Source organism: Sciurus carolinensis, chromosome 3, assembly GCF_902686445.1.
Source record: "Sciurus carolinensis chromosome 3, mSciCar1.2, whole genome shotgun sequence".
NCBI lineage: Eukaryota > Metazoa > Chordata > Mammalia > Rodentia > Sciuridae > Sciurus > Sciurus carolinensis.
The window spans coordinates 52097225-52122732 of record NC_062215.1 but is presented as its reverse complement, the minus strand read 5'-3'; the positions used below and the strand labels follow the sequence as shown (position 1 = coordinate 52122732).

General features: G+C 45.9%; 2 protein-coding genes and 1 long non-coding RNA gene across 5 annotated transcripts; 1 reads left to right on the top strand and 2 right to left on the bottom strand.

Moving 5' to 3' along the window:
- Positions 1–26: 26 nt before the first annotated feature.
- On the bottom strand, positions 27–16468 carry Fxr2 (FMR1 autosomal homolog 2). Of its 2 annotated transcripts, XM_047546848.1 has the most exons (18): positions 16021–16468; positions 9923–9975; positions 9480–9573; positions 8866–8937; positions 8601–8749; positions 8267–8360; positions 7378–7494; positions 4810–4872; positions 4111–4281; positions 3833–3911; positions 3362–3471; positions 3060–3146; positions 2110–2329; positions 1730–1927; positions 1443–1643; positions 1265–1360; positions 1018–1118; positions 27–704 (listed from the first exon to the last, which is right to left on the bottom strand). In XM_047546848.1, exons 1-18 carry the CDS (start codon positions 16099–16101, stop codon positions 609–611), a joined length of 2082 nt encoding a protein of 693 aa, XP_047402804.1. In that variant the 5' UTR covers positions 16102–16468; the 3' UTR covers positions 27–608. The 2 variants fall into 2 exon arrangements, with proteins under 2 accessions (XP_047402804.1, XP_047402805.1); XM_047546849.1 differs by lacking the exon at positions 4810–4872 and having other exon boundaries at positions 28–704; positions 16021–16466.
- A 3846-nt stretch (positions 16469–20314) lies between these two features.
- LOC124981405 (uncharacterized) lies at positions 20315–20997 on the bottom strand. Its single transcript, XR_007107962.1, has 3 exons — positions 20867–20997; positions 20523–20574; positions 20315–20398 (listed from the first exon to the last, which is right to left on the bottom strand). It is a non-coding gene; the product is annotated as an uncharacterized LOC124981405 (long non-coding RNA).
- Positions 20580–25508, top strand: Shbg (sex hormone binding globulin). Of its 2 annotated transcripts, XM_047547765.1 has the most exons (9): positions 20828–20967; positions 22115–22266; positions 22424–22515; positions 22670–22859; positions 23181–23342; positions 23553–23712; positions 23842–23978; positions 24448–24655; positions 25100–25508. In XM_047547765.1, the coding sequence occupies exons 2-9, from the start codon at positions 22150–22152 to the stop codon at positions 25246–25248; spliced, it is 1215 nt and encodes a 404-aa protein (XP_047403721.1). In that variant the 5' UTR covers positions 20828–20967; positions 22115–22149; the 3' UTR covers positions 25249–25508. The 2 variants fall into 2 exon arrangements, with proteins under 2 accessions (XP_047403720.1, XP_047403721.1); XM_047547764.1 differs by lacking the exon at positions 22115–22266 and having other exon boundaries at positions 20580–20967.

The window sequence follows — 25508 nt, the reverse complement described above, 5'->3', positions numbered from 1 at the left end:
GACAGAGCCGTTTGGATTTTTTTTTTTTATTCTCTTTTTAAATACTGTACAGTGAAAAATAAATACGCCTTCTCATCCACCAGACAAGGTTGGTCCCCCCTCCCCCTGGGGGACCTTGTCACCCCCCCTTCATACATACCCCTGGTTCTACTCCAAAACCTTCCCCATGCCTCCCACCCACGGATACCCTTACTATCCCCGTCTTCCACAGTGATGAGGCCCCAGAAACGGGGGGTACAGGATGGGAGGAGGGATAGCAGGGGAGCCCCCTGAAATGTCAAATCTGGGTGGGTCAAGGAGCACCCCCACCAACAGGCGGAGAATGGGGGTGTTCAGAGGTTGGGGCATTAGAGGATAAAGGCACATCCAGTCTGATGAGGAAGGGGAGGCTCCCCTCACCCTGGGGGTAGGGCGGACAAGAGGGAGGGGGTATGACCCTGTTTCACACCCCTCCACTAGCTCCTGGAGGTTGGGGGGGACCCAAGCTGCTGTGCCACCCCCCTCCCCCCTAGATAAGAGCAGCTCCAGCGCAGGTCAGTTGGGCCAGTGAGGGCCATGGTGGTGGGCAGCAAGCGAGATGGAGAAGGGAGGGATGCAGGCTGGAGGTTTTATGAAACCCCATTCACCAAACTACCCAACTCCAGGGGGGCAGAGAGCTCCCCATTCTCTGAGGGGCCCTTAGGAAGCTTGCTGACAGTGTCACCCTGAGGGGGAAGTGGGGAAGAAAACAAAGAGGAAAGAAAGGTGGTCAGTAAAAGTCCAGGTGTAGGCATCCCCTCCCACTAAGCCTTCCATGCACCAGGGGCTGGTTCCCTATCTCTGTTCTTTTCACTCTCATTGTGAGCCACACTTTTCTCTCTGTTATGCTCCAATTCTGTACTATTCTCAATGCAGCCTAAACTCCATCAGGCACAAACACCTCAGCAATTCATTAAAAGATTTTTTGGGGGAAATGTTGTGTGTCCCCTGCTCTGGAATAAAAAAAGGAGTGAGATAAACTGCACCGCGCCTGCCTACCTTCTGTCCTGAAAGAGAATCCTCTGAGGGTTTAGCACGTTCCAGGGGTGGCCGCTGGCGGCTCTGAGATTCTGCTCGTGAGATATAGTCAGCCACAGTCACTGGGGAAGGGAGAAGACCAACTTTCAGAAGGAACTTGGATATTCAGCCCCAGGATTCCACTGAACCCAACCCTGATCTTCATACAGGGCAGGATATGTCCCATTCTAAGCTCTAGGAGGGCTCCTGGTCTGCAGTGCCCACTGACCTGGCTGACGGTCTCCACTAATAGACCCATCAGTCCGGTTACCACGGTTGCGGCGGCGACGGCTGCGATTTCGACGTTGGGGTCTTGATTCTTCTTCTGTAGAATAGAGGAAAACAAATCATACTCCCATTCTCCCATCCCTTATTCTAACCCACCTCTGACTTCTCAGGCCCCTCACCCAGGCCATTCTCTGTCATGTTGGGCCCATCAGACTCCAAGCCTCCATCCATAACAGTTCTGTCTTCATCAGTGCGGCGGCGACGAGAGCGACGACGCCTGGCACTTGCTGGGGGTGGTTCCCCAGGCTCTGAATCAACCGGGGGCTCTGGTTCCGATGTGTCCAGTAGACTGTAAGGATTACTGTCTGGATCTTTCAGCACTGGTTAGAGGAAGGAGGGGGACTGGGAGTCAAGTGAATTTTGTCTTTCCTTTTGGCTCACATTCATGACCCCAACCCTCGGGTACCTGAGCTAATAGATGAAGAGTTGTATCTTGAGGTGGGTCGGGGAGCAGGTGGAGGTCCCCTACCCCGGCCCCCAATTGGCCGCCTCCGGCTTTCTTCCCCCCGAGTTGGGGGATCCCGATCACCAGGCCCAGCTCTGTTGGGCTCTTCTCTCTTTTCTGACTCAGTCTCAGAAGCTGTGGAAGGGTCTGAGCTGGGGCCTGAAGAACACAGTGGCATTTATTCAGGGCCATTCATCCCACCCCAGGATCCATCACAGTCCCAAAACTGGAAGAGTAGTTCCTCTCACTCACAAGCTCCCAACCAATCACCTCTATCACAAGTTTCTAGAAGTTTCCACCCAGCCCACTGCCTCTCCCCACTGGACCCACATCTGTCTTACCATAGGCAGGACCCCCAGTCCTGCGGCCCCTGCCCCGGCCCCCATAGCTGCCGCCATAAGTTCTTGTGGTGTGAAGAGAGGAGGAGGAGCTCTCATCAGTGGTATAGCCAGCCTTATCACTGTTGCCTCCCCGTCCACTCCCAGGAGGGCGAAAGCCCAGCCCAATCTGCCGAAGCTGTTCATCAATTTGTAGCCTCTCCAAGCGAAGCTGCTCTACCTCCTGATTGGGAAAAAGATGGAAGATGAAATGCAAGAAGGAATAAGATCAGTGGACAATTCCCTTCCTTCATGCTTCTCCTACATAGCTAAGCTCTCAGGAATGCAAGGAGAAGAAAGACACTGGCTGAATAAGGAAAATTTAGTGATCTAACCCCACAGTCAAAATTTCCACCAATAGGCTTATTCTACAAAGACAAACTAGGTTTTTGTAGACTGTGGCACATGCCTATAATCCCAGAAACTGGGGAGGTTGAGACAGGAAGATTGCAAGTTCAAGATCAGTCTCAGCAACTTAGCAAGACCCTGTATCAAAATAAAAAATAAAAAGGACTAGGATTGTAGCTCAGTGGTAAAGCCTCCTGGGATCAATCCCCAGTACCCAAACAAGTAAGTAAGTAAGTAAGTAAATAAATAAATAAATAAATAAATAAAACTAGGAGCTGGGCGTGGTGGCACACGCGACTGTAATCCCAGCAATTTGGGCGGCTGGTCAGGAGGATCACAAGTTCAAAGCCAGTTCAGCAATCTAGTAAGGCCCTAAGCAACTTAGTGAGACCCTGTCTCAAAATGAAAAACTTATAAAAGGCATAGAACAGTCTTATGTTAAATCTCCACTGTTCAGAAAAATGACAAACTGGGCACCCCAATTCTGAAGCTTATCCTTCAGAACTCCTTTCCCCCTTGCATGTACATAGCTTGCTCCTTTCCTGGGTTTTCAGCAGCATGGTTACCTGCAGGTAGGAGAGGTGATACTCCAGCAGCGCCTGGGCATTGCTAATATTCTCTCGGGTGCCAACAAATATGAAGGGAACCATTCCCTGGAGAGCAGAGGGAAGAAAAGATGGATGATGAAGGACAGTAGGACACAAATATTAACCCCACCTGGTCTCCCAGGGGAGCCCATCCAATGGGATCAAGATCTACTAAGGGTAAACAAAAATGTCTGTGTTCCACCCTCTGCAAATAACCAGCCCTCAGAAAACAATCCCTCCCACTTTTGGAAACTAATCTCTAGGCCTAGTTGTGCCCATACCTCCTCCCTGGGGTTCTTCTTGTCATTATCACCTTCCACGCGAACCCTCACCACACCAGATTTATCCACAATCTCCTGGATCACTTTCCCATTCTTTCCAATCACTTTGCCTGAAAGGGTAAAGGAGGAATTAGGCTTTTTTTCTGGCTTTTTTCTTTCGTTATTTTTTTAAAAGAAATAAACACTTATGAAAATTCCATATCTGGGCCCCTAACACTATTCTTCCCCCCCACCCCCATGAGACTGAGCATCACTCTATTAGCCCAGGCTGGTCTCAAACTTCTTGGCTCAATCATCCCACCTCACCTAACTGCAGACAGGTGTCACTGCACCCAACTTTCTTCCCATCACCATACTGTGACTGAACACAGGGCCTCACATGCTAAGCAAATACTCTACCACTAAGCAACATCCCCAGCCTGTGCAATTGGCTTTCTATGCTTTCTATTCTTTACATATACCCAAACTCACCAACCAGGTTCCTGGGCACTTGCACAGAGTCCTCAGAAAACTCCAGGTAGCTTCGGGCCTGTCGGCATGCCTCAGGAGTCTATGGAAGAAGAGTGGGGAGTTGTTACCAAAACCAAAGACCTGGATCTCCAACAATTATCTCCTTGCCACGATTCTGGGGAAACTGGCTATCACCAAAGGCAGGGAAGAAGTGTACCATAACTTAGGTTGGTTTTCCATGTTAACCTCCCTTCCCTCTATCCCCTAAGAGAGCCTGAAGATAGATATCTTTTGCTAACCTCCCCGTAGATGCGAAAAGTGCAAGTCTCTTCGCCCAACTCAATGGCAGTCACCCCAGGTACTTTTCGGGCCTGCTGGATATTGGCACCATGAGTCCCAATTGCCAGACCCATCAGGTCTTCTCGAACCGTGAATTCCTCCTGGAATGCTGCTGCCAACTGCTTGCTTGTCTGAAAGGAAAAGATACTATAAGAATCATGGTGGTGAGCCAGGTGCAGTGGTGCACGCCTGTAAACCTAGTGGCTCAGGAGGCTGAGACAGAATGATCGAGTTCAAAACCAGCCTCAGCAACTTAGAGAGGCCCTAAGCAACTTAGTAAGATCCTGTCTCCAAAGAAAATATTTTTTAAAAGGGACTGGGGCTGCTCAGTGGTTAAGCACCCCTGGGTTCAATTCCCAGTACAAATAAAAAAAAAAAAAAAAAAAAATCATGGTGGTGGATCTCAGAACACCTGTCACAGGTGCCTGAATCTTTGCGTAACTTAAATAAGGAAGAATATGTGAAAGAAAGGCAGAAACTCTTTAACACCAATGGGGCAGGGAGGAGGAGGATGGTGTAATGAGGGCAAAGTTTGAGCTGGGAGTCACCAAAGTTCTGGATTTGGCTCTAACACTATCAATAGGGTTGTGTGATCCTGAACAAAACACACACTGTGTGCCTCTGGTCTGTCACCTGCTAAATGATTCCAACTGACCTACCTCATTCTCAAGACTATCAAGAGCATAAGCAAGGCTGGTGTGAAAGTTCTTTTCAGAAGGTACCTATAAGTGTAAGAAATTCTTATCTTAACCAAACAAATAACAATTCTTCCCAAAACCCAACAAGTTGAGTAAAAATTAAGGGGTTAAGAAAAGCAGAAAATGAACCTATGGACTACTACAGTTCTACTTCATTTCTTGACCAGCCTTTAGAGGGATCCCTGGTTCAGGGTTAGGAAGATAAGATTCAAAAGCTTCTGGAAAAGATGAGTCAAAGTAGAATGCACAGGGCTGGGGAGATAGCTCAGCTGGTAGAGCGCTTGTCTCGCAAGCGCAAGGCCCTGAGTTCGATTCCCAGTACCAAAAAAAAAAAAAAAAAAAAAAAAAAGTAGAATGCACCAAGTTAATAAAAACAACTGATTAGGTCACTGAAATATCACAATCCACTACTTCTTACTTCCAAGATGGATAGGGTTGAATTATAGCAAGGAGTACACTAGGTATAAAAGAGAATAGGGAAAAAAACTTAGTTGGGTATTCAAAATTACTAAATTTGGGAGGAAGAAAAGGTCCATAATGACTTACATGTATCTTCTAGAGAAGATAGAGAAGGGTTTTATTTCTTAAACTGCCTTAGCTCAGTGGCACAGCACATGCTTAGCAGTCTCAGAGCCCTAATTTCAATCCCCAGCACCAAAAATAATCTGCTTTATGGAATAAAGGCATTTGTTATTGTATTAGTTCTTATGTTTTATAGAGTTAATATCTGTGTGTGTGTGTGTGTGAGAGAGTGTATTTTTTTGAAACAGGCTCTCACTATGTTGCTGAGACTGGTCTACAACTCCTGCACTTAAGCTATCCTCCTACCTCAGCCTTCTGAGTGGCTTGGTACAGTTAGAATTTTAAATAATTTTAAAATGAAATAACACTAAACAAAAGGCAAGATTTCTTAAAAAGGAGGACATGTCCCTATTTTTCACACTTGGAACCTATGCTTAGCTTATCTAAGTTACTACACAGATCAATGTAGCCAAGTCCTGAAGAGCTGAAAAGTCTACCTTTTCATGACCAGGAAACTTGCACTTGGAAACCGGAGCAGAAAGTTTGTATCATCTGGCAGTAAGGGTGAATTTTAAACTGGCAGTGCCCTGAGAAGCATTCCTGGAAAGTGAAAGATTACCATAATCCAGAATTTGCACAAGCTCACAGAAAAGCCTCCTGAAGGATCAGTTCACTTGAAAAATGGAAATAAATGTACATGTGTACACACACACTGGTGCTACCATTAAAAATGGCATAATACCTAGGAAAAGGGAACCTCAAAATTATAGGATGTTAGAACTCAAAAATCTGTAGGGGGGGGCTGGGGATATAGCTCAGTTGGTAGAGTGCTTGCCTTGCAAGCACAAGGCCCTGGGTTCAAATCCCCAGCACCACAAAAAAAAAAAAAAAAAAAAAAAAAAAAAAAAAAAATCTGTAGAGGGCCTGCGTGTGTAGCGTGTGTAACTCGGTGTTAGAGCACTTGCCTAACACACAAAAGGCTCTGGTTTGGCACATTACCACAAAAAACCCCACACAAACTTGTACAAATATTCTTGTCTAACTATTTCATTGTCAGAGATGAAGAAAAGAAAGCTTGCTGAAATCAAATGATTTGCCAAAGGACAATTATTTGACAAAGTGAGACATGATTCCAGCCTGGCACAGTGGCGCATGCCTGTAATCCCAATGGCTCAAGAGGCTGAGGCAGGAGGATTGGAGGACTGCAAGTTCAAAGCCAGCCTCAGCAAAAGTGAGGCGCTAAGTAACTCAGTGAGATCCTGTCTCTAAATAAAATACAAAACAGGGCTGGGGATGTGGCTCCGTGGTCAAGTGCCCCTGAGTTCAATCCCCGGTACCCCCACAAAAAAAGAAGACAGTAATCCAAGTCTAGCAGTGCTCCCAGTGTACAAATGGTTCTCTCATATATCCCACAAAGCTCATACAAGGCAGTATGGATAAGAGGCAATCTGGGGGCACTGCTGGAAATAAGAGCCATGATCTCTTCCTCCTTACCTTCTTTCATTAATCATTAATTCCTTTTTTTCTTTCTTTTTTTTTTTTGGTGGTACTGAGGATTAAACTCAGAGGCACTCTACCACTGAGCTACATCTCCAGCCCTTTTTGTATTTTTCATTTTGAGATAGGGTCTAAGTTGACCAGGCTGGCCTTGTACTTGAGATCCTCCTGCCTTGGCCTCTCAAGTTGCTGGGATTACAGGCATGTGTCACTGTGCCCTGTACCTTCTTTGCACTTTTAGACAGTGTTTCTCTGACTGCACTTCAAGTAAAATTTCACTTCATCATAGGACCTCCTACCTTAAAAGAACATTTGAAAATAACGGTATCACAACAAGATAGAGCCCTGCCATCTGAAGGAGTATGAGATAAAATAGCTGATCCAGGTTTAACAGTCAGGAACAGCTTTAGTCTTTCTGTTCCAAAAACACAAAAGAGCATGAGTGGACGATGGGGCAGAAAGGGAGGGGGACAATACCATTCAGTAGAGTTAAGGGGAATCAAAACTTACCTCTAGGTGCTTGGTAGCCTCTTCATTGCGGGACATAAGTAGCAGTTTGGTGCGCAAGCTTCGGAAATGCATATCACCCAGCAGAGATGCACGCTTCACAGGGGCTTCTGTGGTTGACTGGGAAGAAACCAATGGGAAGTCATTAAAACTGTGTATACACACTGGGAAAAAGTCAGTGGCTGGAAATCTGAATGCCTGAGTCTCTGGAAAAACGTAAAAGTTAAGAAATGAAGCTAGGCAAGAGGAAATCATTGTTAGTCTCCTAAGAGTGAACTATCTGGGTACCTAAGGGGATTGGTTTTAGACAGCAAGCATGGAGCAAGTATATGGTGAAAGGTATACACAGTCTCTTTTTCTTTCTTCTTTTTTTTTTTTAACTAGGGATTGAACACAGGGGTGCTTTATCACTGAGCTACATCCCCAACCTTCTAATTTACTCTGAGACAGAGTTTCAATAAGTTGCCCAGGCTGGCCTCAAACTTGCAATCCTCCTGTCTCAGCCTCCCAAGCTGCTGGACTTACAGGCATATGCCACCACATCTGACTATGCGATCTATTTTTGAAAATTCAAATATCCAAGAAAGAGTCCCCAACTCAGATTTCAAAATGATTACCAGGTTTAAAAAAAAAAAAAAAAAAAAAATTAAAGGCTGAGTTTTAGCTCAATGGTAGAGTGTTTGCCTGGTATGTAGAAGGCCCTGGGCTGGATACCCAGCACCTCAGGGAAGAAAAATTAGGGTCATACTTAAAGAACATTAAGGAAAGGTAGGGCTACCAGAGCCCCTAGGGGTCAGAAACAATAAATTCTTCCTAACAAATAAATACAAACACAATTTGGCTCTTCCCATTTTGAAAGGGTTTATGTGAAATTCAAGTAGAAGAAACTCACCAGAATAAAGAGCTCACTATTTGTGATGTTGAGAAAGATGCAATTGGCTCCAAGTGCTTTCTTGAATTCTTTATGGACATTTTCATTGGAGCAGCTATAAGAAAGAGTACAGTAAAAGGTTCAGGGGTGAAAAAGAGAGAAGAGGGAAGGGACCACAGTTTAAAAAAAAAAAAAAGGAATGGGAAATGAAAGGGGCATGGGTCCATTAAGCTAAGGTGAATTACAGAGGGCCAGGGAAATAAATAATGAAAAATGGGAGTGGTCCTGGGAGAAATAAGGACAGAAACTAGGACTACAAAGAGGGTCTTCCATTCCTGACCTCCCGGATACTCACGCCTCTCTCAGATCCTCAGGCACAGCCATGGTAACCTTGAAGAAGCTGCCTTTGGTTGCAAGGGGATTGGGATTAACTGGCCGAAGTCGCTCCAGGGTGACAATCTCATTGTAGGTGGCATCACAGGCAGCATATTCAATGACATAGAACTGGTAGAGGGAAATAAAGAAGTTGTAGATGGCCTAAACATCTATCTCCTACCTATCCATGAATGAATAAAATGCTGGTTTCAGAAAGTTCTCCAAAGGCCTTCAAAATCACTCACATCTCCCTTCATCATCCGCACACGGGCCAGCCACCAGCCACAAGGTTCCTGTTCATTGGCTCGAGAATAAACCTGAAAAGAAGTTGGAAATTGAAGAAACACTGAAGACCATTTCAAAACATCAAGAATGGAATAAGCATTAAGATACTTGGGATGTACAATAAACCAAGGATAAAGTAAACCAGAGGAAGAGCCCACTAACTAAAAATCAGAGGGCACTCGTTTTTTTTATCTATTATTATTATTGTTTATTTAAGAGAAGGGGTCTTGTTATGTTGCCCATCCTGACCTTGAACTCCTAGACTCAAGCAATCCTCAAACTATCCTTTTCCGTCAGCTTCCCAAGTTGCTGGGAATATAGGCTACACTACCACACCCAACAGGTGGACTGTAGACGCTACTGTCACAAATGGAATTAATCCCCTGAACCTGGGGAGCTCCCTGAGTATGACTGATCACACCTCTGATGGAAAAGGAACTACTGTACTCTACTTCCCCAAAGGCTACATGGCTGGATGTGGTGGCTCAGTTGGGGAAGAAAGGAGCACCAACCAACCAGAGAAGAGCCTAGGATCCTGAGAAAAAAAGTGTTCTTTTTCCTCCCCTACCCTTACCTCCACCTCATCCCCTTCTGTGATCTCCTTATTATAGTCAGCTGGAGGTGGTAGCCGAACATCCCCAAAAGGAATCTGTCTTTCACTCTGCCAACTGCAAGAGAAATAGTGTTATAAAAGCTATTTAGACTGATGTGGTCACCTATTTCTTCAGAAAGGGGTTACTACCTTAGATGGGTGACTTCCACCTTCCTTAGCAAATGGAAGCTAAACTCCAGGACTTAGTTCATAGTGATGTTGTCTTCCATCTCTTGCTAGAATCTAGCACGTGTCCCCACCCTTGCCAAATTTTCAGCCCTTTCCTCTCCTGGGATCCATATTACCCACCAAAAGCTTTGGTTCTTCCCTACCTATTACATGCCTCATAGGACTCAGCCACCCCCTCTTTCTCCACTCTCCTTCTAGGACCTATTATGCTGAATTCTCTATTCCCAAGGTCTTACTTGTTTTCAAAGAAGATGGTGACGGAGTCTTCATGGACATCCTTCACAAAGCCCTAGAATGAATTTTTTAAAAAATGTAAAATACATAAAATGACCTTTCACCACCACTTTAGCCATCAGGGGAACAGAGACACTTGAAATCCTTGAACTAGAGTTTTAGGTGGGGCCACAAGCAGTCTTAAGACAGGGTCAGAAAGATTGTACTAGGAAAAGAATGGTAAGTTAAAGAAGGAAATAATATTGACGTGTAAAGAGATAATGTGGCAAAATACAGAAATAAGACAGGAAGCAAACTAAGAAGAGGAGGAAATACCACCTGCAACAGAACAGTCTGCAAACTGGTGGTCTACTCTGGCTTCAACAGGGGCCTCCCTATCTGTGACTTTCTCCTGTTGTGCTGAGCAGCCTGCCAGAGTTCAATTAAAATACCAACAACATTTAGCAAGGCTAAGAATATCCCATGAGACAGTATAAGGCTGTCCTGGAACATCTAGAGGACATCAGGATCTGCTGAGGGAAGGGTCCAGCTTCCCCATACAGCAAGAGACCTGAGCAGATTTGGTGTTCTTGATGCCTAAGGTCCTTGGAGTATAATCAGAACACTGGAGAAGTTCAAAGGAAGGACTATAATTCGCAGAAGAAAAGATAAGGATTTAAAAGATGTCTGATTTTTTAATGATAGAATGCTGAATTTGAAAATAAAATAGAAGACCCCAATCTTGAGATCACTGATAAAACAAACAGGGACTATTGAATAGCTGGTCCATCTCTTCCATGTCCTCGCTAAAGAGACCAAAACTACTTGCTCAACCCTAAACTCCTAATTTTTTTTTTTGACTATATTTTTGGTTTCATTCTAGATATCTGCTTAATCCAAGGCCACACAGGTTTTCTATATCTTCCTCTGGAAGATGTATAGTTTTTTGTTTTATATTCGGATCTATGATCTGTTTTGAGCTAAATTTTGTACTGGAATGAGTACTGATCAAACTTTTTTTTTTTTACTTATACATATCTAGTTGTTCCAGTTGTTCCATTTGTTGAAAAGACTACCCTTTCTCTAAACTGTCTTTTTCACTTTTGTCAAGAAATTAACAAAAAATGACATAAAACCAATCAGATGGTGGACTTTTTGTTGGGAAGAGGTACTGGAGATTGAACATTCTACCACAGTTATGTTCCCAGCCCTTCTTTATTTCATTTATTTATAGCAGTACTAAAGATTAAACTCAGGGTGCTCTACCACTGAGCTACATCCCCAGCCTTTTTGAGACAGGGCCTCACTAAATTGTGGAGGCTGCCCAAAAAAGTGCAATCCTCCTGCCTCAGCCTCCCAGAAGTGCTGAAATTACAGGAATGTGTCACCATGCCCACTTTAAATTTCATTCTTGATACAAGTCACCTTTCTTTTTTAGGATAGGAACTTACTATGGAGCCCAGTTATTTCTTAGAGCCTTAATGTTGTCTAAGGCATGTAGTTATTTATTACTTCTAGGTCCCTTTCTAAACCAAACTTTATCTTTCTCTGACCATCTCTTCCCAAGAAATGCTTATCAATCCTCTTCATTCATAATCAATATTCACTCCTATCACTCTTCACCCAAGTCTTCTGAGGCACTCTAACTCCTTACCGTCTGCCTGGGTTATTTTCTTGCCTTTTGGATGCTTTCCTTAGTTCCTTCCTAAGTGCCTTCTCCTCTAACCACTAATATTTCATTCCTACCCGCTTTTTCCTTTTGTCTTTCTGGTACTGGGAATTGAACCCAGGGTACCGCACATGTTAAGCATGTGCTTCATTTCTAAGATAATTCTTTTTTGTTTTTTGGTATTGAGCTGCATATTCGGTCTTTTTTTTTTTTCTGGGTACTAGGGATTAACTCAAAGGGGCTTTACTTGAGGTACATCCTGAATCACTGGGATTACAGGTGTATGCTACTGCACTCAGTTCTCTTTTCATCTTTATTAGGGTCTGTCTCGATTTCTAGAAATATTTCAACCGATCTCTTCAGCTGACTTTCTTAAATTCTTTATCCAAAATGCTTACCTCCATGTCTTTATGGTAGGTTATCAAGAGTAACCTATTCTAAAACATTTTAGGGATGAGACAGAAGAGAATCACCTGCCTGCCTCCATTATGAAGAGATTTACACTATGCCACTGGCTTTAATCCAATTCTTCTCCACCATGTTAGGGTTGGCACACAGAGCTAACAGCATTAATACTGTTTTTTTCCCAGCTACCATTATTTCCAAGGCAAAATGCTAAAACTCAGAAAGGAGTCAAACCTTACATTGTTGAACAATTCAAAATAAATGTCACTCACCCTTATACCTTCAAGGTTTTTTTTTTCCTTCAAATATTCTCCAAAGGGCTGGGGTTGTAGCTCAGTGGTAGAGTGCTTGCCTAGCACATTTGAGGCACTGGGTTTGATCCTCAGCACCACATAAAAACAAATAAAATAAGGGAATTGTGTCTATCTACAGCTAAAAATGTTATTATTTATATATATATATATATATATATATATATAAATATAATATATAATATATATATATAAAATCTCCCCAAAAGTAGGTCTTTTCCCAGTTACATATTCCAAACCTATCACTTCTCTTCAATTCTGACCATTAGCCCTGATAATGGTTTTTGTTTTTGTTTTCTTTTTAGAATACCAGTGGGAGAAAATGAATTCCAAGTCCTGCTCACTCTATGCTCACTGAGAAAATAAGCAAATAAGGGCAAGAGCAGGGGAGCAAATCTATTAGAAAATCATCCAGATCCAGAGGATGACTTGATTCAGTGGCCATACTATACACTGGTTTTGTCTTCTGGAGTCTAGCACCAAGTAGACAGAGGTAGAATGTTCTAGGTTTCTAGGTACTACTGTTTCCTCAAATCAAAAGATATGAAATCAGTCCCCACCTTCACCCCATATTCTAGTCCTGACCTGTCAAAAGAAATAAGGAGTTCTAGGAGAAAAGCAGGAGGAGGCTGGGTAATAACTTTTGAATCTGATGATGTCCCATTCATTAAGAAAGTAATGAGAGCCAGGTGCACTGGCACATATTTATAATCCCAGCAACTCGAGATGCTGAGGCAGGAGGATAGCCAAGTTCGAAGCTAGTCCAAGCAACTTCACACATAGCCCTAAGCAACTTAGTGAGACTGGCTCAAAATAAAAAAGAGTTGGAAATGTAACTCAGTGATAAAGCACCCCTGCATTCATCAGGTACTGATTTAAAAAAAAAGGGGGAAGTGAGGGCTGAGAGTATAGCTCAGTAGTAGCATGCTTGCCTATCATGTGTGAAGCTATGGGTTCAATCCCCAGCCAAGGGGGGAAAATAAAAGAATGAATACAAATTAAAATATCTACACAAGGTCTAAGAAGTAGGATAACTGTGTCCTGGAAGGTGAATAGATAGCTCATTTGGAAGAGTACACTTAAAGGAGGAAAAAAAAATTACATTCTGACAGAAAAGGAAGGATTGGTGGGATAGTTACAAAATAACTTAGAACCCAGAACTGCCATCTGTCCTAGAAGAAAATCAAAATAGGACCCAATTCGCAAAGAGGAAAATGGGACCTCCACAAATTTATAGTTTTAGAAGAAATGTAAACACTCCTTGACCACACCAAGGTTTGCTGAGTCATGAATATTAAATCAGTAGCAAGGTCAGAATGGATAAGTATCTATATGGCACTGAGAGTGAAGAAAGATTAATCTGAATTTAGAGATTTGTTGTTTTTAACTCAATCACAGAGCAGAAAATGCTAAGGTGGTCAGAACACAAATTCCACATTACCTGGCTTCAGGATCAACTCCAATTAAACCCTATTCCATCCTTATTCACTCAAGTCTATCATTGCCATAGCCCACAGATAAAGAAAAGGGAAAGATACAGATACTTTCTGTTGGATACTCATACATGGAACAGGAAATATGCCCCTTTGCAGCCTAAAGTGGATACCAATCTTGCCTAGCTGTGCAAAGTTCCCATGCTTCTAGAACAAAAGCAAACATCACATCTTGATCTCAAGCTCAATTTGAGAATCACTCTTCTTGAAAGTCAGAATTTGTGGGTGAGAAGGATCCAAAATGAAGGACAAGATACGGTGGGGAAAAAGGCTAACATTTGATAAGAAAGGTTATTTCAACAAAGGTAATACAAGTTGGGGGGACAGGATATGAAATAAATGTGTTCTATCAGAACCAGAAAGGAATTAAGAGATTTTTTTGCCAAATAAAACAGAAATGTTATGGAGGCAGGCAGGTTAGAAGAAAAAGTTCCAAGAGATAGCTAAGTATGCAGGAAATGAGAAAAGAGATAAGCTGGGAGCTTCCTTTAGCTAGAAACAGAATAAGGTGATTCCTAGGGATTACACAGGAATAGAGAATTTCAGGATAAAAAGGCAAAGACTTGCACATAAAGAAATCTGGCGAGGAAAGGCAAAAAATGGTAGAAATTTAAAGTGAATAAAAAAAGGGGGGGCTACAATGAACTTATCAACTGAAGTGGGGAGCAATACAAACCCTTTCAGTTAAGCCTTCCATCCTTCCATGATTTCGCAGGAAGAGTCAGAGAAAGTCTTCCAAGGGTATGAGAAGGTAGAAAGATCTATTGTGAGAGAAAATGACCTGAGGGAACTGAAGGAAGGGAGGGTCTTTCTCCTCATATCTGATGTCATGAGCAGATATCTTTTCTCTGGCTCCCCAGGATGAAATGAAAAAATGGGAATCAGAAAGTCTGGGGCAATTCTAGGCATAAAGTCCAAAAAAAGTTCAGAATTCCATCAGTCACACGAAGAAAAATGCCTGAGAAGAAAGAAGTTCTCTCTCTGCCAGGAGTGGTGGCACACACCTATAATCCCAGCTACTGGAGAGGCTGATGCAGAATCTCAAGTTTATATTCAGCCTGGCAACCTGGAGAGACCCTATCTCAAAATAAAAGGGTTAGGATGTAGCTCATTGGTAGAGTGCTTGACAATCATGGGCAAGACCCTGGATCCAACTCCCAGATTCAGAGGATAAAGGGAAAAAAAAAAAAAAAAAAGGCCAGGGTCTCTCTTACTTAATCTAAATTGGTGGGGGGGGGGGGGCGGGGGCAAGTTGACCTAGAAAATGATAGTAGTAAAAGGATTTCAAAGGAACCAAATCCTGGGCAAGGGAAAAACTGAAAATAACCAAGGGTCTTTGAATGATAATCCCTGTCTCTTTCCAAAAAAGGCTGTCAGATAAGGAATTGGGAGAACTGACCAAAGGTCTTCCAGAAGTGGAAATCCTTAAGATAAACATAAGGGATCCTGGTGAGCTTCCCTTTAAGAGATCATGAATATGATCTTATGCTTTCAAGATGAAGGAACTATATGAACAATCCAAAAGTATCTGAGGTCAAAGTGAGATACCAAATACAATACATCCCTGAGTAGAATGGCAGACCAGCAGGCCTTGAAATAAAGATATGATGGGTGACAGACTTGTAAAAAGAATCCACTTTATGGTTGGCTGGGAGGCAACTTGACTGTTATAACCTGAGGCCAAAGATGCCAAATGTCATAAATGGATTTTGACCGTTTCTCCTTGGGCTGGGAACAGGAATATAAGATGAAAGTGGGGTGAGTGTTCCACAGCCAGTAGGCAGAGGACTCCCTGAGGAAGATTAAAGGATCCAATATGGGACAGAGGACCTTCCCAAGGGGTTCATGTGGGAGAAGAAAGAAAATTCTCCATGTGCTTAGACTGTAGGGAAGATGTGATTAAGGGCTAAGGTATGTCTTCCACTAGGAAACATGAAAGTCAATTAGAAGCTGGGTAAAGAGGTTTATCATGGGGGGCGAGGAGTGCCGATCCAAGCACAATAATGACCTGATGTCCATTCTCTCGGAGCTGGAGGTAAAAACAGGTATAACAGAGGAGTCAAAAATAAGAGGAAGAGGGCTAACTCCCAGCGGTCTGCCTATGAGGGCTGCGGGTGGGAGCGTGGGTCGAAGGTTCTAAGGGTCAGGACTTAGCTACAGGAGCTCGATCCCGCCCCACTCTTCCCTACTCCGCCTGGGGGAGGGGACCAAAGAGGGTGTCCCGGGTCGGCGCGCCGCCTCACCTTGTAGAAGGCCCCGTTGGAGCCGCGCACCTCGACCGGCAGTCCCGGCTCCACATCCCCCCCAGAGGACAGGCCGCCCATGGCGCCGCCACCGCCTCCGACTCCGGCGGCGGCAGCTGAAGCAGCGCTCTGAGTACGGGCCGGACCTGGCCCCCGGCGTCTCCCGGGAGGAGGAGCCGGAGGGGGAGCCGCGGGGGGCGGGAGCCGGGCCGGCCCCACGGCGGCCCTGCCACAGCCAACGAGCAGGGGGCCAGGGCCGGGCCGCTCCCCGTCCGCCGCCGCCGCCTTGGTCTCCGCCACCGTGAGGGGAACGGCCGCCGCCGCCGCTGTCTTCGTCACCTCAGCTTCCGCCCGCCGCCGCCGCCCCCGCTGCTGCCTCAGTCCCGGGACCCGCCGCTGCCGCTGCCGCTCCACGGCCTCCACCTCCCCCTGCCGCCGCCGCCGCCGCCGCCGCCGCCGCCACCGCCTACTGCGCAGGCGCACCCGGCACCCGCCCGCCGCGCGCGGTGTTTTAGCACCACGGCGCAGGCGTCAAGGCTGGCGACCCCACTCGCGCTCGCCAGCGCATCAGGGCTTCCACATTCCCCTCCACTCTCTCACGCCCCCTCCTGGTCGCTTCCTTGCGCTTGCGCAGAACGAGATGAGCGCTCTTTATTCGCCTCCCCACCACTCCACTGTCCGCCTCCCTTCCTTTCCCCCACCCCACAACACTGAGTGCAAACCAATCACGGGAAGGGAGGGACAGAGCTCACTCCCTCGGATTGGATTTTCGCCGCCAGGTCAGGCCACACCCACTTCGCCACAGGGAGCCCCACGGACTAGGGCAAGTTAGGGATGGGCATGCGCACGAATGACTGCTTGGTCACTTTCCCCACCTTTGTCTTTCTTTGTGCGCACGCTCCAGAAAAAAAAAAGGAGGAGCCAGAAGGCCAAGTGTCCGGTGCGCATGCGCTGGGCTTTGCCTTCTGCGGGCACAGGTATTGACTATCTTAAGTATCTTTAACCGTGTGGTATAGGAGATTTAAGAGTGAGGGATCTTAACCTGGGGATGTAGTTCAATGCTAGAGTGCTTGTTCAGCATGCTCATGGTCAAGGGTTCACTCCCCAGCACCACAGGGGGAAAAAAGAGCCATGGCTTTTGACTTGAGAAGATTTTAATATAATGAAGAGTTAAATAATTTCGTAAACTATACCAAAAAGCAAATGCAACCCAGCGGAGTAGTGCTGCCCGTAATCCCAGCAACACCGGAGATGGAGGCAGGAGGATCACAAGTTCAAAGCCAGCTTCCACAATTTATGGAGATATGATTTTCTCTTTGTTTTGGTGTTGGGTTTTAAATCCGGGGCATTGCGCATAACTAAGCATGCACTCTCCTACTAAGCTACACCATGACCCTAATAATTTGAATTTTAAGATGGGTCTTCAACATTTTAAACTTCCATAGATCCTGATTTCTACAACTTACACATTTATGTTACTAACCTCAGTGTCTGAATTTTCATCCCACTGATATGACAATTTAACCAATGGCTCATGCACAAAAGAAACTATACCACCATCAAAAGTGATGACAGAAAAAAAAAAAGTGATGACAGATACACACTGTACAACCTGGAAACGTGTTTCTGACATGGTTAAATTAAAAAACAGGCTACAAAAGTATGATCCCATAAGTCCTACTCATTTAACTATATAGGTATATATTCTGTATGTGTTCTAAAGTCTGAATAATCAATACCAAAGGCTTAATAGTGATTATATAAGTAAGGTTATGACTTCTATTTTTATTTCACTAATTTTTTTTGGAGCTGGGGATTGAACCTAAGACCTTGTGGATGCTAAGCACACATTTTACTACTGAACCACACCCTTGCCCCCTCTTTTTTTGAGGCGGGGGTACTGGAGATTGAACTTAGGGGCACTCAACCACTGAGTCACATTCCCCAGCCCTTCTTTGTATTTTATTTAGAGACAGGATCTCACTGAGTTACTTAGCACCTTGCTTTCACTGAAGCTGGCTTTGAACTCACAATACTCCTGCCTCAGCCTCCCTCCTCCCTGGGATTACAGGCATGTGCCACCATGCCTGGCTACTAGTTTTATATGTATGCTCCAATTTTTTCTTTTTTACAACAAATCTGCATTACTTGAATAATAAAATAGTATGAAACTGGGGAATAAGAGCTAGAGGAATAGCTCAGTGGTAAAGTACTTGCCTAGCATGTTGAAGGCTCTGGGTTTGATCACCAGGAGCACAAAAAAGAAAGAAAAAAAATAAGAAATGAACTTTCCCTTCTTGTTCCCTGGTCTTAAAAGTTTCGTTTTTTACCTTGATTTTCCTCTTTTATAAGGTATGTCCGGATGAAAATAAAGACTTTGTGACTTTTTTTTTTTTTCTTTCTTGCTGGTATGATTGAACCCAAGCCCTTCAATATGCCAGGTAAGCACTCTATCATTGAGCTACACCCCAAGCCAACTTGTGACTTTTTTTTCTTTCTTTCTTTTTTTTTTTTTTTGTACTAGGAATTGAACCCAAGGGCACTTAACCACTGAGCCACAGCAATTTAAATTTTTTTTTTTTTTTAAATAAGGTCTTGCTAAGTTGATTAGATCCTCATTAAATTGTTGAGACTGGCTTTGAATCTGCTATTGTACCTCAGCCTCCTGAGTGCTGAGATTACAGGCATATGCCATTCCACCTGGCTCAGACTGCGTCTTTAAAAAAAAAAAAAGCTGGGGATGTAGTTCAATAGTAAAGTATTTTGTCTGGTATGTGCAAGGCCTTAGTTCATTCTCCAGTGCTGAAATCAAAACAAAACACTAGGTAGCTGACTTCTTAACAGGGCCAGAATTTCCCTAAACTCCTGGGGAGGCTTCAGCCTCCCCAGTATGGTGCCAGTGCTCCCAGCTAGCTGAGCTGATTTATTAAAACTTAGGGCAAGGGGTCCTTCTCAGTTTCCCTTGAAGTGCTGACACCAGGGGGCACAATCCAGACATTTGAGGCCTTCAGATTCTAAACAAACTCCATCTGCCAAACCTGTTCACTCACTATCTTTTCCCTGTATGCCACAGCCAGAGCCAAGACTGGTGTATGAAGATCAAAGACAACTTGGTCCCTCCCTTATCCTTCCTGGCTATTCCAGCCTCCATCAGAGCAACATCCCCTAATCTGAACACAGAAGGATCTTGTCCAAGCACAGTGGTGCATATCTGTAACCGAGCTACTGGAGAGAGAGGCTGAGGCAGGAGGATCACAAGTTTGAAGCCAGCCTGGGCAACTTAGGGAGGCTGTCTCAAAATAAAAAGGGTTGGGTAGTATCTCAGCCATAGAGCATCCTTGGGTTCAAACCCCAGTACTCCAAAGGGGAAAACAAAATTTATTGAAGTGACTGAAGATTTTGTCACCTTATCAACTCTTCTACCCAACACCACATCAGGACAGAATAATTCTCATTTATTTTTCACCCTCAACAAGGCCTCTCCCTCAATTCTGCTCTTTTTGTACTCCAGGAACTTGCATCCACAACCCTCTTTTCTCAGGGAGGCCTCTGGGTCACTGTGGAGATGGTCTCTGAGGAGTGCTTGAGTGGGTGGAGATAGAAACTCCAATAGAGAGATCCCCAAGCGATGGCATCACCTTCCTGCCAACTCCCTCATTGCCTCTCCTTCAAAGCAGAAGGAGTGCCAGCCCTCTGCTTCAGTCAGATCTTGGGCTCCTAGGGCCTTGTACAAATCCATGGCCCTCTTGTTCCAGTCCAGAACTGCCAGGCGGAACTGGGAGCAACCTTGATCCAAGGCCACCTGTGGAGAAAACATTACTCACTGTTCTGAGGCCAAAAGGGAAGACTCTCACCCCCTCATTCACCTGGGTGCCCCCATATAACCTTGCTTTTTCAGGCCTCGCTTGTAGTTCCCACCCTTCTCACCTCAGCCACTGTCTTGATTATTCTGGAACCAATCCCCTGACCTGTTAAAAGGAGAAAGAGGCAAAAAGAATCATTGTTTGAGTTGAAGGAGATCAGAAAAGGCCATAGGCTCAGATGAGGGGCTCAACCGATGGTGGTGGGTCTGTGATCTGTGTCCACCCTGGTCTCAGACCCTGCCCAGTACCACGATATTCTGGCATCACATAGATGTCCTCCATATAAATGCTGCGTCCCTTCCATGTGCTGTAGGTGAAATAGTATAACCCGTAGCCCACCACACAGGGCTCTGAAAGAGAGAGGAAAGAAGGGTAAGGCCCCTGGAAAGAACAGGAGAGAGGACTGAGGCTGACTGGAGAGGTGCTCTTACCCTGTAATTCCCCAGGTGCTGGAAGAATCTCTGCTACCAAACAGTGATAGAAAGGATTCTCTCCAAAGCCATCTGCTCTCAGGGCTGCAGAAATGGGGAAATCTGAGAAAGAGGACCCTGTGTATGCCCACCCAGGAGCTGCTGCCCAGGAAACACATCCCTTACTTCCTCCCCAGCCCCCATCAGGGCACGGTGGCTGAGCCCCCACCTTCTTCACTGATCTTCACCTGATCCAAGAGTTTCTCGTACTCGGCCAGTTCCTGTGGCGCGGGGACGGAGACGAGATTAGAGTAGGAGGGCCGGGATGCTCCCGGAGCCGGATCCCAAAGCGCGCCCCTCCCCCACACCCTCTTCCCACTCCCGGGCTCAGGCCGCTCCGCTCTGACCCCTCTGCTTTCCCACCCCCAGGCTTCACCCGAATCAGCCTCAAGATGTCTCCACAGTCTCCCTCCTTGGCCTCTCGGATCCGCACGGAAGCCATCCGGACCCCAGCGTTTGGACCAACGACAAAGATCCCCACTCCCGTTCTGCAGGGCCGAGCAAAGGGCATACAAACTCGGGTCACGAAAAGCCGGGAGATGAGGGTAGTGGAGGTGCCACGGGTTCCCAGCCGGGGTTCTAGTGCAGGAAGAACAGAGAGACCAGCCGGGAAAGTGAGTTGGTCCTGACCGCCCCGGTAATCACTAAATTCGCCCAAAGAGGCGCTTCCGCCAGCCAATCAGCTTGCAAAACAGGCGCATCCCCGCCCCCAGCCCCACCTCTGACAGCACGGTCTTGTGACTGGGCCCAGGGCAGGGGTCAAAGCTTCCGGTCCAAATCTCCATCAGAGATACCCTCCACCACCCCCGCTCTGAAGTCACCTTGTGCTCCTTTAATTGAATTGTGCAGTGACTATCTACTTTAGCTTTCACTCACCCACCCATTCAGATCCACCTGAACCCTGGGTGAATCCCCAAGACCCCCAGCTGTAAAAGCTATGTCCCACGGTTTTGTTTGGTTTCTGTTGTTTCAGTGTTGAGGATCAGACCCAGGGCTTCTAGGCAAGGGCTATACCAGGGAGCTATGCCCCCATCCCTATTTCTACAGCTGTTGGGTGGCTCAAAATGTTTCTTCTCTGAGGGACATTTCTAGTTTAAAATGGGTCAGGGAGAGGGTACACTGTTGGGCCCTGTAATCAATGGATAAGAGAGATCTTTAGGAATGGGGCCAGGTTACTTAGTATCCGCTAAATCACACACAAAGACAATAGCTGCTTGTGAGACAAGCGTCAGAGGCCTGGGAAAACTTAGGGAGGAGTTCAGAACAGATAACAGACACCGTGTCTGCTTTATCTCAGTGAACCCTCATGCACAGCAATCCCATAAATAAATGATTATTTCCTTCATTTGACAATGACAGTGAAGCACAAAGGTGAGGTGACTTGCTCAAGGTCATTCAGTCAGATAATTTAGATTCCATTCTCATCTCTAGCCCCAATGCTACTTGAGCAGGGCAGGATCCTTTGCAGACCTAAGGTCTGTTGAGGAGCCTTTCCAAGCAGATAGAATGCTAGGTCAGGCTCTAGGGGAGAAAAAGGAACATGGGATGTCTTCTTCCAGCTCATAAACTTCCCCTCTACTATGGGGCTTGATAATAGAGGGACTCTGTCCCTGGCCCCATTGCTTTCAGAGGGGCTGCAGGGTCAGTGTCCCAGTTTCCTGTCCCCTTTCTCCCCCCTGCCACTCCCCTCCCCCCTCCCCCCCATCCTTTAACTCTCCACCACCCATGTGCAAGGCTGCCTCCCCCACACGTTCTCCTCAGAGTTGTCTGAGCCACAGAGTGGATTGCTGCTGACTATGGAGAGCAGAGGCCCACTGGTCACCTCACATCTGCTGCTGCTGCTGCTGCTGCCACTGTTGCTGCCACCTCACACTCACCAGGGATGGGCTCTGGAACACCTTCTCCCCACCCAGGTGCCGAAGTGGGACAGGGTCCTCAGTTGTGCGTGTATTTAAATGAACTGCACTTTGGCTCCATCCTTTTCTCTCTTCCTCTGTTCCTGTAGCAGTGTCTCTCTTGCCGTCTCTGATGTGTCCTTCACCCAACTTGTTTATCTTCTTTTTCTAACAGAGGGCCCAGGATCCTCCTGCTAGACACCTCAGCAATGGCCTAGGACAAGAACCTGTAGCTGTAATGTCCTTTAACCTCAGCAAGATCAACAAGTATGTGGTTCACCTATCCTCTGGACCCAGCTCCCTGAACCTACCCTGTCTCCATCAGTCGTCTTTCCATGTCTGCCTCTTCTGTCTCCCTGAACTCCACCTCTTCAACCCTCAAAAGACACACCCCACAGTTTTCCCTTCTTTGTCCTACCAGAACCTCCTCTTCCTTTGAATTTCGAACCTGGGATCCAGAGGGAGTGATTTTTCATGGGGATACTAATACTGAGGATGACTGGTTCATGCTGGGACTTCGGGATGGCAAACCTGAAATCCAATTGTTCAATTCCTGGGCCCAGCTTACAGTAGGTGCTGGACCTCGGCTGGATGATGGGAGATGGCACCAGGTAAGCTAGCTCTTCTCCTTCAGTGAAGGGTATCTTGGGCTGGTATACAGAAAAACAGAAGCAAGTTATTGGGTATCCTTTGTCATTGGCATCTCATCTAATCTACACAAAACTCCAAAAGTAGCTACTCTTGTCCCTGTTTCTTCAGATGAAAAATTTAAAGCCCAGTCAATTTATAAGTGAGAAGACCTGAGTGAGCCAGGGATGGCTAGCTGTGTCTTCAAGTGCACATTCTTTCAACCATACTAGGTTGCCTCAGAGGAAAGGGGTAGCAACACACCCCCAAGGGCCTCTGTGTCTACTTCTCACCTCCTATTGCAGATGAAAGTGAAGATTGATGGGGACTCAGTACTGCTATGGGTGAATGGAGAAGAGATACTGAGCCTGAGACAGGTCTCTGGGCCCCTGGACAACAAACCCCAGTCCATCATGAGGATTGCATTGGGAGGGTTGCTCTTCCCCACCTCCAACCTGCGGTTGCCGGTAACTAAATCACAGGGGTAGGAACCAAGGCTAAACTGTGAAAATAGAAATCCAAATTTTAGGGAAAGAGAATGGGATAAGAGCTGTGTGGAGGAAGTCAAATGTTTGTGTCTCAAAGGGAAATAAACTGAGGATGGGAAGGCTGAGACTGAGGCTCACATACCCTACTTTAAATATTCCAACATTCTTCCTCTCCTCCACCCACTCCAGCTTGTCCCTGCCTTTGATGGCTGCCTGCGCCGGGATACCTGGCTGGGCCAACAGGCCCAGTTCTCATCTTTTTCCTCTACTACCTTCAGAAGTTGTGATGTGGAGTTGCAACCTGGGCTATTCTTCTCTCCGGGGACCCATGCTGAATTCAGTCTCCAAGGTAGACTTCTTGGAGACTATTTTTTCCTCCAAAGCCAGCTCTACCTTCCTCTGTCTCCTTCCAACACTAGGTCCTTCTCTCCACAAAACCCCAGCGTTGAGGCCTCAGGATGATCATTTCTCCCTGCAGACATTCCTCAGCCTATTGTAGAGCCCTGGACCTTCTCTCTGGACCTGGAATTTAAGTTGGCAGCAGGCTCAGGCCATCTCCTAGCCCTTGGGGCACCAGAGAACCCTTCTTGGCTCAGTCTTCATCTCCAAGATCAAGTAAAAAAAGGAGGGTGGGGTACTTCCTGTATTCAGTAGAGCCTGAGAGCAATGGTGGGGGGAGAGGGGCTCCAAAATTTCAATACTAGGAAGGCTTAAGGGTGGCATTCAGGTAGAGGTGGGGAGTCAGAGACATATCTTAAAGTTGCCTACAGCATGCCGGGGAGATAGCTCAGTTGGTAGAGTGCTTGCCTGTCATGCACAGGGCCCTAGGTTCAATCCCCAGCACCACAAAAAAAAAGGTTGCCTACAGCATACAAACTGCTTTTACTTAGATTATTTGGGGTGGGAGTGATTTCATAAAAGTTTAAACCAGGAAAATTGCGGCAGGATGTAAGTGGTAAGAATAGTCAGTAGGTGGAAGTGTGGCTTAAAAACTGAATTAAGGCAGCTAGGGTGGGGCCACAAGGAATAGGTGTGACCCATTCTTTCCTCCCTTACTCCTGTCTGTGTCTGTCTCATACTGCAGAAGGTAGTGCTGTCTTCTGGGGCAGGGCCAGGACTGGCTCTGCCTCTGGTTTTGGGACTCCTTCTTCAGTTGAAGCTGAATATGTCTAGAGTGGTTTTGAGCCAGGGGCTGAAGACAGAGGTCCTTGTTCTGCCTCCTTCAAGCCTTGGCCCCCTCCTCAACCTCTGGACCCAGCCTCAGGGCCGTCTCTTCCTGGGAGCTTTACCAGGTAAGTGAGCTGTTCAAGTTCCTCAGTACCCCAAGGGAACTCTGAGAGAGAAGAAGAAAAAGCCACCAAAAAAGAGGGGAGTCCTTCTCTTCTCTGAGAGGACCCACTTTCTCCCTTGACAGTGTCCACTTTTCCCCTTTTCTATCCCTTCTTAAAAATTCATGCCTGTTACTCTAACATAAAAATAAAAGAGAGAAAGAAAGGTAGAGGACAATAGGGCTGGGGATACAATTCAGTGGTAGAAAGCTTGCCTAGCATAAATGAGGCCATGGGTTTGATCCCCAGCACTGAGGAGAAAGGAGAAAGGAAAAAGGAGAAAGGAGATAAGGGGGCAGTGGGAGGAAGTGCTTTTGGAAATTCCAGTAAGAGAAATGAAAAGTAAGGGGTTTCAGGATTCAAGGCACCCTAATGCTCTAATACCATTTCTATGCCACCTCCCTCTAGGTGAGGAATCTTCTGCCTCCTTTTGCTTGGATGGTCTTTGGGCACAAGGACAGAAACTGGACATGGACAGGGCCCTGAGCAGAAGCCAGGACATCTGGACTCACAGCTGCCCCCAGATCCCAAGCAATGGCACTGATACCTCCCATTAAACCCCCTATGAATGTAACATGCTCATTTATTCCACAAACATTACTGTGTACAGGTAAAGGACCAAATACTGTGTTGAGCATTGAGATGTACTGACAAGCACAAACTGATGTACTAATAAGGCTAACAAATAGGTGGATGATTGGAAATTGATAAATGCCATAAAAGAGCAGTCAGAAAGTTGTAAAAGTACCTGGTGTGATGGTGCCCACCTGTAATCCCAGCTACTCAGGAGGCTGAGGCAAGAGATTCTTAAGTTTGA

Bases quoted from the DNA above. Each gene is read 5' to 3' on its own strand.
- Shbg (XM_047547764.1), top strand. From the start codon at position 20,746: ATGTCTCCACAGTCTCCCTCCTTGGCCTCTCGGATCCGCACGGAAGCC. The intron at 23,713-23,841 runs GTAGACTTCTTG...TTCTCCCTGCAG, and splicing joins TGCTGAATTCAGTCTCCAAG to ACATTCCTCAGCCTATTGTA. The intron at 23,979-24,447 runs GTAAAAAAAGGA...CTCATACTGCAG, and splicing joins GTCTTCATCTCCAAGATCAA to AAGGTAGTGCTGTCTTCTGG.
- Fxr2 (XM_047546848.1), bottom strand. From the start codon at position 16,101: ATGGGCGGCCTGTCCTCTGGGGGGGATGTGGAGCCGGGACTGCCGGTC. The intron at 4,282-4,809 runs GTAGGTCAGTTG...TTTTCCTTTCAG, and splicing joins TTGATAGTCTTGAGAATGAG to ACAAGCAAGCAGTTGGCAGC. The intron at 705-1,017 runs GTAGGCAGGCGC...CTTCCCCCTCAG, and splicing joins ATTCTCTTTCAGGACAGAAG to GGTGACACTGTCAGCAAGCT.